The following is an 18,007-nucleotide window of genomic DNA, read 5'->3' on the forward strand; positions in this document are numbered from 1 at the left end:
GCAGCCAGGCAGAGAGGGACCTGGGGGTACTGGGTGACAGTAGGCTGAACATGAGCCAGCAGTGTGCCCAGGGGGCCAAGAAGGCCAAGGGCATCCTGGCCTGCAGCAGGCAGAGTGTGGCCAGCAGGAGCAGGGAAGTCCTTGTGCCCTGTGCTCAGCACTGCTCAGGCCATCCCTTGAGCCCTGTGTCCAGCTCTGGGCTCCTCAGCTCAAGAAGGACATTGAGAGACTTGAAGGTGTCCAGAGAAGGGCAACAAAGCTGGGGGGGGGTCTGGGGCACAGCCCTGGGAGGAGAGGCTGAGGGAGCTGGGGTTGCTTAGCCTGCAGAAGAGGAGGCTCAGGGGAGACCTTCTTGCTCTCTGCAACTCCCTGCAGGGAGGTTGGAGCCAGGTGGGGGTTGGGCTCTGCTCCCAGGCAGCCAGCAGCAGAACAAGAGGACATAGAATTAGACTGTGCCAGGGGAGGTTCAGGCTGGAGGGGAGGAGAAAGTTCTTCCCTGCAAGAGAGATTGGCCACTGGGCTGTGCTGCCCAGGGAGGTGGTGGAGTCCCCATCTCTGGAGGTGTTCAAGAGGGGCTTGGATGTGGCACTTGGAGCCATGGGTTAGTTGATCAGATGGTGCTGGGGGAGAGGTTGGACTTGGTGACCTCAAAGGTCTCTTCCAGCCCCTAGAGCTCTGTGACTCTGCAGAGCAGCTGGTGCATGGCTGCTGTGGCAATCAGCTGGAAAGGGAAAAAGCCTCCTGCCCCTTGCCCCCTGCCCGTGGGGAGAAGGCTTTGCTGACACTCAGAGCCCACCAAATCCTGCCCACAGGCCTCCCTGTTGCAGTGCTGAGCCCTGGGTGGCGAGTGAGACCTCTGCTCCCACAGACATCTCCCTGCTGGCCTTGGAGCTGCCTGTGGTGGCCTGGGCTGGGTGGCCTGCTGGGTCCAGGCAGCTCTCTGAGGAAGGCTGCACTGGGTGAGTCCTGTGCACCACTGCCAGAGGAGGGCACAGCATGGTTGGCCCTGCTGGAAGGGGGCTGGCAGGGCTCATTGCTTAGGGCTTCTGCAAGGCTCTGATCCAAACCTGGCTTGAGACATGGCCAGCTGTGAGCTGAGCTTCACACCTGCCCAGGCAGACAGCTCCTGGTGGCTTAGCTGGAGCCAACCACCACCACCTTGGCCCTTTGTGTGCTTCTGGCTCCAAGACCCAAGGGCCAGACACATTCTGGCCCAACCTGAAGGTTCCTCTCTGCTTTCCCAATGCCATCAAGCCTCCCTCAGCATTTGGGGTGGTGCCAGCCAGGCACCTTCAGAGTGCTCTGAGAAATCAGAGACTTGCTAGGGCTGGCAGGGACCTCACCTGCTGGGGGGAAGGAAAGCTGCATAGACTCAGGGGATGGGTTGGGTTGGAAGGGACCTGCAAGGTCACCCAGCTCCCACCCCTGCCATGGGACCCCTCCCACCAGCACAGGCTGCTCAGGGCCTCATCCAGCCTGGTCCTGAACACCTCCAGGCAGGAGGCAGCCACAGCCTCCCTGGGCAGCCTGTGCCAGAGTCTCCCCAACCTCACTGTAAAGAAGTTCTTCCTCCTCTCTAGTTTCAATCTCCTCTCTCCCAGCTCAAAGCCACTGTCCAAAGCACTCCCAGCCCTTGTCCCAAGTCCCTCCCCAGCTCTCCTGGAGCCCTTCAGGTCCTGGGAGGCTGCTCTGAGGTCTCCCTGCAGCCTTCTCCTCTCCAGGCTGCACAGCCCCAGCTCTCCCAGCCTGGCCCCACAGGGGAGGTTCTGCAGCCCTCTTGTCACCTCCATGGTCCACCATGGCCCAGCCTGGCAGCACTGAGGCCACCAACCTGGGTCCACACAGGGGAGGTTCTGATCACCTTGGTGGCCTCCTCTGGACCTGTTGGTCTCCACAGCAGCGTTCAGGTCTGGCTTTCACCCCTGCTACCTCTCCACCTCTTAGCCTGTCCTGCTTTCCAGAAGCTGGCTATGAAGTTCAGCAAGACAGGGAAGTGCTGGAGAGAGTCCAGGGCAGGCTGCAGAGCTGCTGAGGAGCCTGGAGCAGCTCCAGGCTCACTCTGCCCTTGCCCTGGCACCGCGAGCCCCTGCTGAAGCTGGGGGTGGTTAGGGGGACCCTGGCTGGAAGGCAAGGCAGGCAGGGAGCAATCCAGCAGCCCAGCCTGAGCCACCTGCTGCCCTCTCTCCCTTGCAGCTCCTCTGCTGACTCAGGGATCCAGAGCATCTCCATCGCCAAGTCCTCGGGCCTGGGGCTGGCCATCGGCGGCGGCGCCAACCGGCCGGACGGGCCCATGGTCTACGTCCAGGAGCTGCTGCCAGATGGGGACTGCTACAAGGTGAGGCGCCCTGGGGACCCTCAGGGGCAGTGGGGACCCCCCCTCCAGGCTGTGGCGGTGCTGGAGCAGCTCAGCTGTGCCCTGTGGGTGCTGGTGAGGAATGGAATGGAATGGAATAAATGGGATGGAATAGAATGGGATAGAATGGGATGGAATGGGATGGAATGGAATGGAATGGGATGGAATGGAATGGGATGGAATGGAATGGAACAGGATAGGATAGGATAGGATAGAATGGAATGGAATGGAATGGAATGGAATGGAATGGCATAGGATAGAATAGAATAGAATAGAATAGAATAGAATAGAATGGAATGGAATGGAATGGAATGGAACAGGATAGAATGGAATGGAATGGAATGGAATAGGATAGGATAGGATAGAATAGAATAGAATGGAATGGAATGGAATAGAATGGAATGGGATAGGATAGGATAGAATAGAATAGAATAGAATAGAATGGAATGGAATGGAATGGAATGGAATGGAATGGGATGGAATAGCATAGAACAGAATAGAATAGAATGGAATAGACCAGGTTGGAAGAGACCTTCAAGATCATTGAGTCCAACCTATCACCCAACACCACCTAATCAACTAACCCATGGCACCAAGCACCCCAGCAAGTCTCCTCCTGAACACCTCCAGGGATGGGGACTCCACCACCTCCCTGGGCAGCACAGCCCAGTGGGTAATCACTCTCTCTGAGTAGAACTTCCTCCTCACCTCCAGCCTGAACCTCCCCTGGCACAGCTTGAGAGTGTGGCCTTTTGTTCTGCTGCTGGGGGCCTGGGAGCAGAGCCCAACCCCCACCTGGCTCCAACCTCCCTGCAGGGAGTTGCAGAGAGCAAGAAGGTCTCCCCTGAGCCTCCTCTTCTGCAGGCTAAGCAACCCCAGCTCCCTCAGCCTCTCCTCCCAGGGCTGTGCCCCAGACCCCTCCCCAGCTTTGTTGCCCTTCTCTGGACACCTTCAAGTCTCTCAATGTCCTTCTTGAGCTGAGGAGCCCAGAGCTGGACACAGGACTCAAGGGGTGGCCTGAGCAGTGCTGAGCACAGGGCACAAGGACTTCCCTGCTCCTGCTGGCCACACTCTGCCTGCTGCAGGCCAGGATGCCCTTGGCCTTCTTGGCCCCCTGGGCACACTGCTGGCTCATGTTCAGCCTACCATCCACCAGCACCCCCAGGTCCCTCTCTGCCTGGCTGCTCTCAGCCACTCTGCCCCCAGCCTGTAGCTCTGCCTGGGGTTGCTGTGGCCAATGTGCAGCCCCTGGCACTTGGATGTGTTCAGTCTCCTGCCCTTGGCCTCTGCCCATCTGCCCAGCCTGGCCAGGTCCCTCTGCAGAGCCTCTCTGCCCTCCAGCAGATCAACTCCTGCCCCAGCTTGGTGTCAGCTGCAAACTCACTGCTGATGGCCTCAATGCCCTCCTCCAGATCATCAATGAAGATATTGATCAGGCTGGGGCCCAGCACTGCTCCCTGGGGCACAGCACTGGTGCCTGGCTGCCAGCTGGCTGTGGCACCATTCACCACCACTCTCTGGGCTCAGCCTCCAGCCAGTTCCTAACCCAGCTCAGAGAGCTGCTGGCCAAGCCAGGGGCTGACAGCTTGGCCAGGGGTTTGCTGTGGGGGATGGTGTCCAAGGCCTTGCTGAGGTCCAGGCAGAGCACATCCACAGCCTGCCCCACAGCCACCAGGCAGTCCCCTGGGCATGGAAGGAGCTCAGGTTGGTCAGGCAGGACCTGCCCTTCCTAACTCCATGCTGGCTGGGCCTGAGCCCTTGGCCATGCTGTGAGTGCTGTGTGACTGCACCCCAGATGCCCTGTGCCATGACCTTGCCTGGCACCGAGGTCAGGCTGCCAGGCCTGGAGTTCCCTGGCTCATCCAACCTGCCCTGCCTGTGGCTGGGCACCACGTTGGCCACCCTCCAGCCCTCTGGGACCTCTGCAGTGAGCCAGGGCTGGTGAAAAAGGAAGGCCTGGGGCAGGGCCCCCCCTGGCCAGGGCTGTGACGCTCTGCCTGCCTCTCCCCGCAGGACGGTCGTCTCCGGCCTGGGGACCAGCTGGTTGCCATCAACAGAGACTCCTTGGTGGGCAGCACCTATGAAGAGGCCAGAAAAATCATTGCAAAAGCCAAACTCAGGTAGGCAGAGCCCACCCCCACCCCCCTGCTGCCTCCGTGGGGCTGCAGCCCTTCCTCTCCCGCTGCCAGCAGCAGGAGGTGGATGGCTCTTGAATGATGCCTCGAGAAGGTGTGGAGAGGTGGCCACAGGAGCACATCTTGCATGAGCAAAGCACCCTGAAGGGTAATGCAGACCTCCCCGAGGTCCTGGTGCTCATGGGTCTGCACCAGTGCTGCCCAGCTGAGTTCTGCATCAGAGCTGAGGGCCAAACAGGCTGGGGAGGGCTGCAGCTGCAGCAGTGCAGGCTGCAGGGGCTGAGGTGGGACGGTCGTGGGATGGCCCTGGGGAAAGCAGCACCCCAGGGAAGTTCTGCAGGTGTGGGGCTGTGCTTCTCTTGCCAATAACCTGTTCTGTGCCTGCTGCCTGCTGAAGACATGAGGGAAACACAGAAGTGGCCTTTCTGCCTGGAAGGGGACGGCTGCACCCCGGGCTGCCAGCCCCCAGCAACAGCACATCCCCACCTCCAAGGGCTGTGGGAAATGGGCTCAGCTCCTGCAGGCTGAAGGGCCAGCTGAGGTCCCCAGAGGTAGGTTGGAGCTCGTGTCTCAGACCACAGCCATCAGTTCATTTTCTGGTTCACAGAGTCCTAGGATGGGGTTGGGTTGGAAGGGAGCTTCCAGATCACCCAGCTCCAAGCCCCCTGCCATGGGCAGGGACACCTCCCACCAGCACAGGCTGCTCAGGGCCTCATCCAGCCTGGCCCTTGTTGGTGATGTTGCCAGTGGCACTGAGGCTCCCTCAGCACCAAGCTGTGTGGCTCAGCTGACAGCTGGAGGGAAGGATCCATCCAGAGGGACCTGGGCAGGCTGGAGGGAAGGGATTCATCCAGAGGGACCTGAGCAGGCTGGAGGGAAGGGATCCATCCAGAGGGACCTGGGCAGGCTGGAGGGAAGGATCCATCCAGAGGGACCTGGGCAGGCTGGAGGGAAGGATCCATCCAGAGGGACCTGGGCAGGCTGGAGGGAAGGGATCCATCCAGAGGGACCTGGGCAGGCTGGAGGGAAGGGATCCATCCAGAGGGACCTGGACAGGCTGGAGGGAAGGGATTCATCCAGAGGGACCTGGACAGGCTGGAGGGAAAGGATCCATCCAGAGGGACCTGGACAGGCTGGAGGGAAAGGATCCATCCAGAGGGACCTGGGCAGGCTGGAGGGAAGGGATCCATCCAGAGGGACCTGGCCAGGCTGGAGGGAAGGGATCCATCCAGAGGGACCTGGACAGGCTGGAGGGAAGGGATCCATCCAGAGGGACCTGGGCAGGCTGGAGGGAAGGGATCCATCCAGAGGGACCTGGACAGGCTGGAGGGAAGGGATCCATCCAGAGGGACCTGGACAGGCTGGAGGGAAAGGATCCATCCAGAGGGACCTGGGCAGGCTGGAGGGAAGGGATCCATCCAGAGGGACCTGAGCAGGCTGGAGGGAAGGGATCCATCCAGAGGGACCTGGGCAGGCTGCAGAGCTGGGCCCAGGACAACCTCAGGAGGTTCAACAAGGCCAAGGGCAAGGTCCTGCAGCTGGGGCAGGGCAATCCCAGGCACTGCTAGAGGCTGGGCAGGGACTGGCTGGAGAGCAGCCCTGGAGAAAAGGCCTTGGGGGTGCTGGGGGAGGAGAAGCTCAGCAGGAGCCAGCAGGGAGCACTTGCAGCCCAGAGAGCCAAGCAGAGCCTGGGCTGCAGCAAGAGAAGTGTGGCCAGCAGGGCAGGGAGGGGATTCTGCCCCTCTGCTCCACTCTGCTGAGCCCACAGCTGGAGCTCTGGGGCCAGCTCTGGAGCCTCTGTGCCAGGAAGGCTCTGGAGGGGCTGGAAGGTGTCCAGAGCAGGGCCAGGAGGAGGAGCAGAGGGCTGGAGCTGCTCTGCTGTGAGCACAGCCTGAGGGAGTTGGGGTTGTGCAGGGAACAGGGGAAGAGGCTGGCCCAGGAGGAGAGAAGAGAGGGCAGAAGCTGACCCAGGAGGAGAGGGGATAGGGGAGAGGCTGGCCCAGGAGGAGAGTTGACCCAGGACTTTGAGATGCTGGAAGGTGTCCAGAGAAGAGCAACAAAGCTGGGGAGGGGTCTGGGGCACAGCCCTGGGAGGAGAGGCTGAGGGAGCTGGGGTTGCTTAGCCTGCAGAAGAGGAGGCTCAGGGGAGACCTTCTTGCTCTCTCCAGCTCCCTGCAGGGAGGTTGGAGCCAGGTAGGGGTTGGGCTCTGCTCCCAGGCACCCAGCAGCAGAACAAGAGGACACAGCCTCAAGCTGTGCCAGGGGAGGTTCAGGCTGGATGTTAAAAGGAGAGATTGGCCACTGGGATGTGCTGCCCAGGGAGGTGGTGGAGTCCCCATCCCTGGAGGTGTTCAGGAGGAGACTTGCTGGGGTGCTGAGTGCCATGGGTTAGTTGATTAGGTGGTGTTGGATGATAGGTTGGACACAATGATCTTGAAGGTCTCTTCCAACCTGGTTTATTCTATTCTATTCCATTCTATTCTATTCTATTCCATCCCATTCCATTCCATTCTCTTCTCTTCTCACCTCAAATACCCTGATCAAGCTCTTTCTTGAAGTGCACACCAGAGACTTTTGTTTCTAAAAGACTTCCCAAACTTCCATTGTGGACAGAAGTCTCCTTCACACTGTCAGTGTGTTAAAGCCTCTCCCCTGTGGCTCTGCTTTCCCCCCTGACTGGTTCTTCCAAGCCCAGAGCTGACACTGAAGGCAAGGGGACAGGGCCCTGCTGCTCCCAGCAGCCTGCCCTGCCCATGGTGACAATGACTTCCTCTGCCTGTGGGTGCACTCAGGACCTCATTGGTGAGTTGGGTCAGAGAACCACAGGATGGCAGGAGCTGGAAGGGACCTCTGGAGCCCATGGAGTCCAACCCCCTGGCCAAGGCAGGGCCACCTAGAGATGCTCCCCCAGGGTCACATCCAGGTGGGCTTTGAATGTCTCCAGAGATGGAGACTCCACCACCACCTCTCTGGGCAGCCTGCTCCAGGGTCTCCCCACCCTCACTGGAAGGAATTTCTTCCTGATCTCCAGTTCCCCCACCCTGCAACAGAGAAGTTCCTCCTCATGGTTAGCTGGATGTAGAGCTGTAAGATGAACCTCTGTGGGGAAACCCTAGGGGGTGGAATCCACCCTCACCTCTCACCCACAGTTCAGCCATGCCCAGGCCCTGGTTCTGGGTGTGAGCAGAGGTCTTGGGATGGCTCAGCAGGTGGCTGTGCCTCCCAGAGGAGCTCCCAGAGGAGCCCCCAGAGTCTCTTTGGATCCATCTCCTTGCTCTTTAGGAGCCAGATGGGTTGCCTCCCCTCGAGCATCTCCTCTTCCTGCTCTTCCTTTCCACCCACAGGCCCTCCTGGGGCACTGCCTGTGATGTTCTCTCTTGTTTCCTGCAGAACCCCCGAGAAAACCATTTCCCTGTGCCTTCTTTGTCACCAGACATCTGCCCACCAGAGCTCACTGTCTCAGGTAAGAGCCCTGCTGAGCTGTGCCTGACAAGCACAGCCCTGGCTCCTCGCTGCTGAGGGGCAAGGAGTCTGCACTGGGGGCAGAGCTGCTGCAGTGGAACCCCAGAGGGAGAGGAGACTCAGCCTGCTGGGGAAAGGGAATCAGACAATCCCAGACTGGTTTGTGTTGGAAAGGACCTCAAAGGTCATCCAGCTCCAAGCCCCTGCCATGGGCAGGGACCCCTCCCACCAGCACAGCTTGCTCAGGGCCTCATCCAGCCTGGTCCTCAACACCTCCAGGCAGGAGGCAGCCACAGCCTCCCTGGGCAGCCTGTGCCAGAGTCTCCCCAGCCTCACTGCCAACAATTTCTTCCTCCTCTCCACTCTCAGTCTCCTCTCTCCCAGCTCAAAGCCATTGGCCCTGGGCCTGGCACTCCCAGCCCTTGTCCCAAGTCCCTCCCCAGCTCTCCTGGAGCCCTTCAGGTCCTGGGAGGCTGCTCTGAGGTCTGCCTGCAGCCTTCTCTTCTCCAGGCAGCACAGCCCCAACTCTCCCAGCCTGGCCCCACAGGGGAGGTTCTGCAGCCTCTGCTCATCTCTGTGGCCTCCTCTGGCCCCTCTCCAGCAGCTCCAGGTCCTTCCTGTGCTGGGGGCCCCAGAGCTGGAGGCAGTGCTGCAGGTGGGGGCTGAGCAGAGCAGAGCAGAGGGGCAGAAGCCCCTCCCTGTGCTGCTGGTCACACTGATTTGGAGGAGCCTAGGACATGGTTAGCAGCCCAGGACATGGTTAGCAGCTCAGGACATGGTTAGCAGCCCAGGACATGGTTAGCAGCTCAGGACATGGTTAGCTCAGGACATGGTTAGCTGCTCAGGACATGGTTAGCCCAGGACATGGTTAGCTCAGGATATGGTTAGCAGCCCAGGACATGGTTAGCAGCCTAGGACATGGTTAGCTGCTCAGGACATGGTTAGCAGCTCAGGACATGGTTAGCAGCTCAGGACATGGTTAGCTCAGGACATGGTTAGTAACTCAGGACATGGTTAGCAGCTCAGGACATGGTTAGCTCAGGACATGGTTAGCAGCTCAGGACATGGTTAGCAGCTCAGGACATGATTAGCAGCCTAGGACATGGTTAGCTCAGGACATGGTTAGCTGCTCAGGACATGGTTAGCTCAGGACATGGTGAGCAGCCCAGGACATGGTTAGCTCAGGACATGGTTAGCAGCCCAGGACATGGTTAGCAGCTCAGGACATGGTTAGAAGCTCAGGACATGGTTAGCAGCTCAGGACATGGTTAGCAGCTCGGGACATGGTTAGCAGCTCAGGACATGGTTAGCAGCTCAGGACATGGTTAGCAGCTCAGGACATGATTAGCAGCCTAGGACATGGTTAGCTCAGGACATGGTTAGCTGCTCAGGACATGGTTAGAAGCTCAGGACATGGTGAGCAGCCCAGGACATGGTTAGCTCAGGACATGGTTAGCAGCCCAGGACATGGTTAGCAGCTCAGGACATGGTTAGAAGCTCAGGACATGGTTAGCAGCTCAGGACATGGTTAGCAGCTCGGGACATGGTTAGCTCAGGACATGGTTAGCAGCTCAGGACATGGTTAGCAGCTCAGGACATGGTTAGCTCAGGACATGGTTAGCAGCTCAGGACATGGTTAGCAGCTCAGGACATGGTTAGCAGCTCGGGACATGGTTAGCAGCTCAGGACATGGTTAGCAGCTCAGGACATGGTTAGCAGCCCAGGACATGGTTAGCTCAGGACATGGTTAGCAGCCCAGGACATGGTTAGCAGCCCAGGACATGGTTAGCAGCCCAGGACATGGTTAGCTCAGGACATGGTTAGCAGCTCAGGACATGGTTAGCAGCCCAGGACATGGTTAGCAGCTCAGGACATGGTTAGAAGCTCAGGACATGGTTAGCAGCTCAGGACATGGTTAGCAGCTCAGGACATGGTTAGCTCAGGACATGGTTAGCAGCTCAGGACATGGTTAGCAGCTCAGGACATGGTTAGCTCAGGACATGGTTAGCAGCTCAGGACATGGTTAGCAGCTCGGGACATGGTTAGCAGCCCAGGACATGGTTAGCAGCTCAGGACATGGTTAGCAGCTCAGGACATGGTTAGCTCAGGACATGGTTAGCAGCCCAGGACATGGTTAGCAGCCCAGGACATGGTTAGCTCAGGACATGGTTAGCTCAGGACATGGTTAGCAGCCCAGGACATGGTTAGCAGCTCAGGACATGGTTAGCAGCCCAGGACATGGTTAGCAGCTCAGGACATGGTTAGCAGCCCAGGACATGGTTAGCAGCCCAGGACATGGTTAGCTCAGGACATGGTTAGCTCAGGACATGGTTAGCAGCCCAGGACATGGTTAGCAGCTCAGGACATGGTTAGCAGCCCAGGACATGGTTAGCAGCCCAGGACATGGTTAGCTCAGGACATGGTTAGCAGCCCAGGACATGGTTAGCTCAGGACATGGTTAACAGCCCAGGACATGGTTAGCTCAGGACATGGTTAGCAGCCCAGGACATGGTTAGCAGCCCAGGATATGGTTAGCAGCCCGGGACATGGTTAGCAGCCCAGGACATGGTTAGCAGCCCAGGACATGGTTAGCTCAGGACATGGTTAGCAGCTCAGGACATGGTTAGCAGCCCAGGACATGGTTAGCAGCTCAGGACATGGTTAGAAGCTCAGGACATGGTTAGCAGCTCAGGACATGGTTAGCAGCTCAGGACATGGTTAGCTCAGGACATGGTTAGCAGCCCAGGACATGGTTAGCAGCCCAGGACATGGTTAGCTCAGGACATGGTTAGCAGCCTAGGACATGGTTAGCAGCTCAGGACATGGTTAGCAGCTCAGGACATGGTTAGCAGCTCAGGACATGGTTAGCAGCCCAGGACATGGTTAGCAGCCTAGGACATGGTTAGCAGCCCAGGACATGGTTAGCAGCTCAGGACATGGTTAGCAGCCCAGGACATGGTTAGCTCAGGACATGGTTAGCAGCCCAGGACATGGTTAGCAGCCCAGGATATGGTTAGCAGCCCAGGACATGGTTAGCAGCTCAGGACATGGTTAGCTGCTCAGGACATGGTTAGCAGCCCAGGATATGGTTAGCAGCTCAGGACATGGTTAGCAGCTCAGGACATGGTTAGCTGCTCAGGACATGGTTAGCAGCCCAGGACATGGTTAGCAGCCCAGGACATGGTTAGCAGCTCAGGACATGGTTAGCTGCTCAGGACATGGTTAGCAGCCCAGGATATGGTTAGCAGCTCAGGACATGGTTAGCAGCTCAGGACATGGTTAGCTGCTCAGGACATGGTTAGCAGCCCAGGACATGGTTAGCAGCCCAGGACATGGTTAGAAGCTCAGGACATGGTTAGCAGCCCAGGACATGGTTAGCAGCCCAGGACATGGTTAGAAGCTCAGGACATGGTTAGCAGCCCAGGACATGGTTAGCAGCTCAGGACATGGTTAGCAGCCCAGGACATGGTTAGCAGCCCAGGACATGGTTAGCAGCTCAGGACATGGTTAGCAGCCCAGGACATAGTTAGCAGCCCAGGACATGGTTAGCAGCTCAGGACATGGTTAGCTCAGGACATGGTTAGCAGCCCAGGACATGGTTAGCAGCCCAGGACATGGTTAGCAGCCCAGGACATGGTAAGCTCAGGACATGGTTAGCAGCCCAGGACATGGTTAGCAGCCCAGGACATGGTTAGCTCAGGACATGGTTAGCAGCTCAGGACATGGTTAGCAGCTCAGGACATGGTTAGCAGCCCAGGACATGGTTAGCAGCCCAGGACATGGTTAGCAGCTCAGGACATGGTTAGCAGCCCAGGACATGGTTAGCTCAGGACATGGTTAGCAGCTCAGGACATGGTTAGCTCAGGACATGGTTAGCAGCCCAGGACATGGTTAGCTCAGGACATGGTTAGCAGCCCAGGACATGGTTAGCTCAGGACATGGTTAGCAGCTCAGGACATGGTTAGCATCCCAGGACATGGTTAGCAGCCCAGGATATGGTTAGCAGCCCAGGACATGGTTAGCAGCTCAGGACATGGTTAGCAGCTCAGGACATGGTTAGCAGCCCAGGACATGGTTAGCTCAGGACATGGTTAGCAGCCCAGGACATGGTTAGCAGCCCAGGACATGGTTAGCAGCCCAGGACATGGTTAGCTCAGGACATGGTTAGCAGCCCAGGACATGGTTAGCTCAGGACATGGTTAGCAGCCCAGGACATGGTTAGCAGCCCAGGACATGGTTAGCTCAGGACATGGTTAGCAGCTCAGGACATGGTTAGCAGCTCAGGACATGGTTAGCAGCCCAGGACATGGTTAGCAGCCCAGGACATGGTTAGCAGCTCAGGACATGGTTAGCTCAGGACATGGTTAGCAGCCCAGGACATGGTTAGCAGCCCAGGACATGGTTAGCAGCCCAGGACATGGTTAGCTCAGGACATGGTTAGCAGCCCAGGACATGGTTAGCAGCCCAGGATATGGTTAGCAGCCCAGGACATGGTTAGCTCAGGACATGGTTAGCAGCCCAGGACATGGTTAGCTCAGGACATGGTTAGCAGCCCAGGACATGGTTAGCTCAGGACATGGTTAGCAGCTCAGGACATGGTTAGCAGCCCAGGACATGGTTAGCAGCCCAGGATATGGTTAGCAGCCCAGGATATGGTTAGCAGCCCAGGACATGGTTAGCTCAGGACATGGTTAGCAGCCCAGGACATGGTTAGCTCAGGACATGGTTAGCTGCTCAGGACATGGTTAGCAGCCTAGGACATGGTTAGCTGCTCAGGACAGCAGGAGCTTGGTCACTCAGTGGGCAGTGGTGATGTCCACACTTGTCCACAGCAGCAAACATCTCTCCCAAGGCATTCAGAGGTGCTGAGAGGAGACAGCTCCTCCTGTTCTCAGCCCCTGGCCCACTGGCAGCAGTCTCTTTGCCCCCTGCCAGCAGGGTCTCAGGCAGCAGGTCCCACTGCAGGCAGCTTTGCCTTCTGGTGGTGGTGCTCAGAGGGACAGCCTGGAAATGCTCCCTCAGTGCTGGCTGTGGTGTGCACAGCAGCCCTCAGGGTGTCATGGGCACTAGGGATGCCCTCAACTGCTCACCCTGGGAAATGGCTTCTAGGTGTGACTGTCACACTTCCCCACATCCAGCTTCACTTCTGACTCACTTCTTCATGCTGGGCTTTCTCTCCATGCTCTGAGTCCTCTCTGAGCTCTGTTGTGCAGAGATCTTCTCTGCTCACCTGATATGATGGGAGGTGAGCTCAAACCACCTTGCAGCTTTGTAGGTCCCTTAGGGATGGCAGCAAACCTCAGGGACCCCCAAGGTGCAGAGTGCAGGGAGGTGACCTCCAGCAAGGCCACAGCACACCTCAGGGACCCCCAAGGTGCAGTGCCCAGGGAGGTGACCTCCAGCAAGGCCACAGCAAACCTCAGTGACCCCCAAGGTGCAGAGTGCAGGGAGGTGACCTCCAGCAAGGCCACAGCACACCTCAGGGCCCCCCAAGGTGCAGGGTGACAGCAGCAGCAAGAGGCAGTGTCCTGCATCCCTGGGATGTGAAGGTTACTCCTGCCCCAAGGAAAAGTCCCTGGCAAGTGCTGCCCAAGTGTGGCCACAGGTCCCACTTGCTGCTGAGGCCCTGGCACCACTTGAGGGGCCCTGTGCCATGCTGTGGCTCCCAGCTGGAAGGCTGGGAGTGAGTGCTGGGAGGGAACCTGAGCTCAGTGCCCAGCAGGACCGGGTGGGAGCCCCGGGGCAGAGGGTGCTGAGCTGGCCTGCGTCAGCGCTCGGCTCCCAGCGCCGCCCTGCTCACCCTGGGCAAGCTCAGGAGCCTGCAGCCTTCACCTCCTGTGCTCTGCACTGGAGTCACCCTGGGACAGGGACAGCCCTTGGGCTCTCCTCCCTGCCCTGAGCATCCTGCAGCTTTGGTTTCAGGCAGGCTCTGATGTGGGCACCGCAGGCAGCCAGAGCCGCCGGGGAGAGGGAGCACAGCCCTGGCTCGGGAAGGCAACGCAGCGGTGACCTCAGCGCTCCCTGCCTTAGCTCAGGGGACTTGGAGACACAGGGCCGTGCCCTGGGAGGTGCTGAGCAGGCTCTGTGGTGGTGCTGTCACCCATGGGCAGTGACACCTGGCCTTGGGAGAGCAGCAGCCGGGCTGGGAGCCTGGGCCCGGGGCTGCCTCTCGCCTGCTGGGTGCCCTGGGTGGCAGCACAGCCACGGGGAGCTAACCCTGGTCAGCCAGGCCTGGGAGGGGAGCAGCTCTGCCCTTGGACTTGGGGAGCCAAGTGGTGCTGGGAGCCCCAGCAGCCAGGGCTGGTTGGTTGGTTATTGCCCTCTTGCTGCCTCCCAGCTGCTGGGGTCAGCGGCTCGGGGCCTGCCCTAGGGGACCGAAGCTGCAGCAGCACCTCTGCTGCTCCTGGCTGCCTTCTCCTTCCAGCAGCTCTCTGCCTCCACAGCTGAGAGCTTTAGAGGGGAATCACAGAATCCCAGAAAGGTTTGACTGGAAGGGACCTTTAGAGCTCACCCAGAGCAAGCCCTGCAGCCAGCAGGGACAGCTGCAGCCACAGCAGGCTGCTCCCAGCCCCAACCAACCTGCCCTGCACTGCTGCCAGCCATGGGGCAGCTCCCAGCTCTCTGGGCAGCCTGGCACAGGCTCTCCCCACCCTCAGCACCAAACCTTTCTCCCTTCTCTCCACTCTCAGTCTCCCTCTTGCAGTTCCAACCATCCCCCCTTGGCCTGCCCCAACAGGCCCTGCTCAGCAGTCTGTCCCCAGCTCTCTTCTGTCCCCTTGAAGCCCTGCAAGGCCACCAGGAGGTCTCCCTGGAGCCTTCTCCTCTCCAGGCTGCACAATCCCAACCCCAGCTGTCAGCAGCTGCCCCTCCTGCTCTCTTGACAGCTTACCAACAGCAGAGCTGCTGCCTTCCTGCCCCCTTCTCCCCACCCCTGCCTGCCTGCCAGCACATCTGGCTGCCTGTACCCAAAGCCTCCTCTCTGCCTGGCTGAGGGGAAAGGGTTCAAGGCTCTTTGCAGCCTAGGGGAGGGGAGAAGTCTTGCCCTGGGGCTTTCCCACATTGCCTTTGATCCACCAACTGCCTTTGTCGGTGGCCATTGTGAAAGCCAAGGCTGCAGTTTCACTTTTGCTCATCAGTGAGCCAGGAGCCAGGCAGAGGAGCTTTGGCTTTCCCCACAGACAGCTCCATGCCCCGAGGCTCCACAAACCCTTGGGCCTGGCAATTCCCCAGGAGCCATTTCTGCAGCCCTTGGGTGAAATGCCCTCTCCTGAACCCTGCAGAAGCACAGTCTCAGGGCAGGTTTGTCCCAGCATCCACTTCCTCAGCCTGCTGGGAGCAGACTGAGCAAATCCTGCTCTCTGCTCCTGGCCTGCTGCACACACATCATATCCCATGCCAGGAGACCTCTGGACTGTGCTTTGCAGTACACTTGCTCTAGCCAGGTGCTCTCCTTTTCACCTTCATGTTTGCGGGGGGGTTTGTTTTTGCAGCACCCACTTCAGCAGCCAACCACAGGGCAGCTGCAGGCACCAAACCAAAAGTGGCCCTGGACCCCCACATCCGCCTCAAGGACGGCAAACTGGAGCTGGTAAGTGGGGAGAGCCCTCCCCCCTCACAGCAAGGCCACTTCTCACTGCTCTCCCAAGGTAGGCAATGCCTCACAGCCTGCAAGCACAGCAAAGCTGCCAGGAGCCTTCTCCCTGTGTGGCTGCTCGGGGAAGGAACTGGCTGGGATTGACTCAGACTCAACAGAGCAGACCACAAGCTGCTGATCTCTGGAGGATCTCTTTGCCTCCAAGCCATCCTGCCTGTGGTGGCCACACACAGAACCAGAGGGTGGCAGGGGCTGGAAGGGAGCTCTGGAGCTCCCCCAGCTCAAGCCCTGCCCCAGCAGGGCACCCCCAGCACCCTGCCCAGCAGCACAATGCCCAGGGGGGGTTGGAAGCTCTCCACACCAGGACACTCCACAACCTCTCTGGGCAGCCTGCTCCAGGCCTCCAGCAGCCTCACCCCAAACAACTTTCTCCTCCTGCTCAGCTCCAACCTCCTGCCTGACACTTGCTGCCCCTTGCCCCTTGTGCTGGCCCTGGGCAGCACTCAGCAGAGCCTGGCCCCAGCCCCTTGCCCCCCACAGCTCCTTTAGCTCTTGCTGAGCATTGCTCAGCTGCCCTCTGGGGCTGCTCTTCTGCAGGCTCTCAGCCCCAGGGCTCTCAGTTTCGATTCCTGAGCCAATGTCACACTCAGGCCTGTGAGGAGCAGCCCAGGACACCACACTGCTTGGGTCTGGCAGGGAGTAACAGATGCAAAGCTGAAGAGCTGGAGTCTGCTTGCTGCCTGCCTGTTTGCACACAGCACAGCTGCAGCACTTGCTCAGTGCCTTCACCTGGACATTCACCACCCTCCAGCCAGCAGCCTGCTCCAGCCTCAGTCCCCTTCCTCTCCCTAGGGTGCTGAGCAGGCTGTGCTGGGAGTGCTGGGGGCAGAGCCAGCCGTGGTGCTCAGCACATTGGGTTCCTTCTCAGCATCCCAGCACTGAGCTGCTGCAGCTGACTGAGCTGGGGGTGAGAGAGAGGTGTGAGAGTCAGACACCAACCTGTGCTTATCAGCAAGGCTGGAAAGGAAGGAAAGGGCTCTCAGCTCTTCAGCTGAGGTTGCTGGAGGTTGGGTCCAGCCTCTGAGGGTAACAAGGAAGAAGAGGGAGCAGTGAAACATCCCAGCTGGGTCTGCAGGGGCATTTAAACACACCTGGGCTCATCTTGGCCACTTCCCAGTGCTGCAGGCAGCTCCAGAGGTCTCCTCCTGGCACCTGCAGCTCCCTAGGGCAGGATGGGTTTGGCTCAGGGCTGTGGGTGCAGGCAGCTGCCCCCCAAACTCTGCAGTGCTGCTGCTGCTGGGGTGTCCTCAGGCAGGTTGGTGTGGGTGAGGGAAGGCTGAAGTAGAGGAGATCTCACCAAGGACCCAGCCAGAACTGCTGCTCCTTTCAGCATTCCAGGGCAAACACATTCCATGGGCACCATCAAAGGGCAGGGATTGCTCTCCAGCTCCCCACCGAGCCTGGAGAGCTTCCAGCCCCCCCTGGGCACTGTGCTGCTGGGCAAGCTGCTGGGGGTGCCCTGCTGGAGCAGGACTTGGGCTGGGGGAGCTCCAGAGCTCCCTCCCACCCCCACCCTGCTGGGGCTCTGTGATGCTGTCTGTGGAAGCCACCCCCGAGGGGTTTTGCAGCAGAGAGGAGTTTGCAGACACAACCAAGTGCAGGAAGGGAGGTGCTGGGATGCAGTTTGACCCTCTGAGCATCACTGGCCCTGGAGAGCACCTCGGGAGCTGCAGAGGCAACGGAGGGCAATGAAACCTCGGCCAAAGGGCAGAGCGCCCCCCGGAGGGCCACGGCCCTTGGCTGCTGTTGGGCTGCAGACCCTCCCCGGGGGGCTGCCGGCAGCGGGGGGGGGGTGCGGGGAGCCGAGGAGGAGCTGCAGCACCGAACGACTGCTGCCACCCCCTGGCCCTGCTGCTGCCATCCCTTGGCCCTGCTGCTGCCATCCCTTGGCCCTGCTGCTGCCACCCCCGGCCCTGCTGCTGCCACCCCCTGGCCCTGCTGCTGCCATCCCTTGGCCCTGCTGCTGCCATCCCTTGGCCCTGCTGCTGCCACCCCCTGGCCCTGCTGCTGCCATCCCTTGGCCCTGCTGCTGCCACCTCCTGGCCCTGCTGCTGCCATCCCGTGGCCCTGCTGCTGCCACCTCCTGGCCCTGCTGCTGCCATCCCTTGGCCCTGCTGCTGCCACCTCCTGGCCCTGCTGCTGCCATCCCTTGGCCCTGCTGCTGCCATCCCTTGGCCCTGCTGCTGCCATCCCCTGGCCCTGCTGCTGCCACCTCCTGGCCCTGCTGCTGCCACCTCCTGGCCCTGCTGCTGCCATCCCTTGGCCCTGCTGCTGCCATCCCCTGGCCCTGCTGCTGCCATCCCTTGGCCCTGCTGCTGCCACCTCCTGGCCCTGCTGCTGCCATCCCTTGGCCCTGCTGCTGCCATCCCCTGGCCCTGCTGCTGCCATCCCTTGGCCCTGCTG

The 18,007-nt window shown here is 59.8% G+C and overlaps 1 protein-coding gene across 1 annotated transcript in view; it reads left to right on the top strand.

The window, feature by feature from the left end:
* Positions 1-18,007, top strand: part of LOC128897191 (syntaxin-binding protein 4-like) — a 93,420-nt gene that overhangs the window by 55,337 nt on the left and 20,076 nt on the right. The window contains exons 8-12 of the mRNA XM_054161260.1: positions 2,194-2,335; positions 4,367-4,473; positions 4,886-5,039; positions 7,879-7,951; positions 15,441-15,538. Coding sequence (XP_054017235.1) covers positions 2,194-2,335; positions 4,367-4,473; positions 4,886-5,039; positions 7,879-7,951; positions 15,441-15,538 — 574 coding nt within the window. The remainder of the gene's footprint in view (positions 1-2,193; positions 2,336-4,366; positions 4,474-4,885; positions 5,040-7,878; positions 7,952-15,440; positions 15,539-18,007) is intronic.

This window comes from Dryobates pubescens, chromosome 4 (genome assembly GCF_014839835.1).
Source record: "Dryobates pubescens isolate bDryPub1 chromosome 4, bDryPub1.pri, whole genome shotgun sequence".
Taxonomy (NCBI): Eukaryota; Metazoa; Chordata; class Aves; order Piciformes; family Picidae; genus Dryobates; species Dryobates pubescens.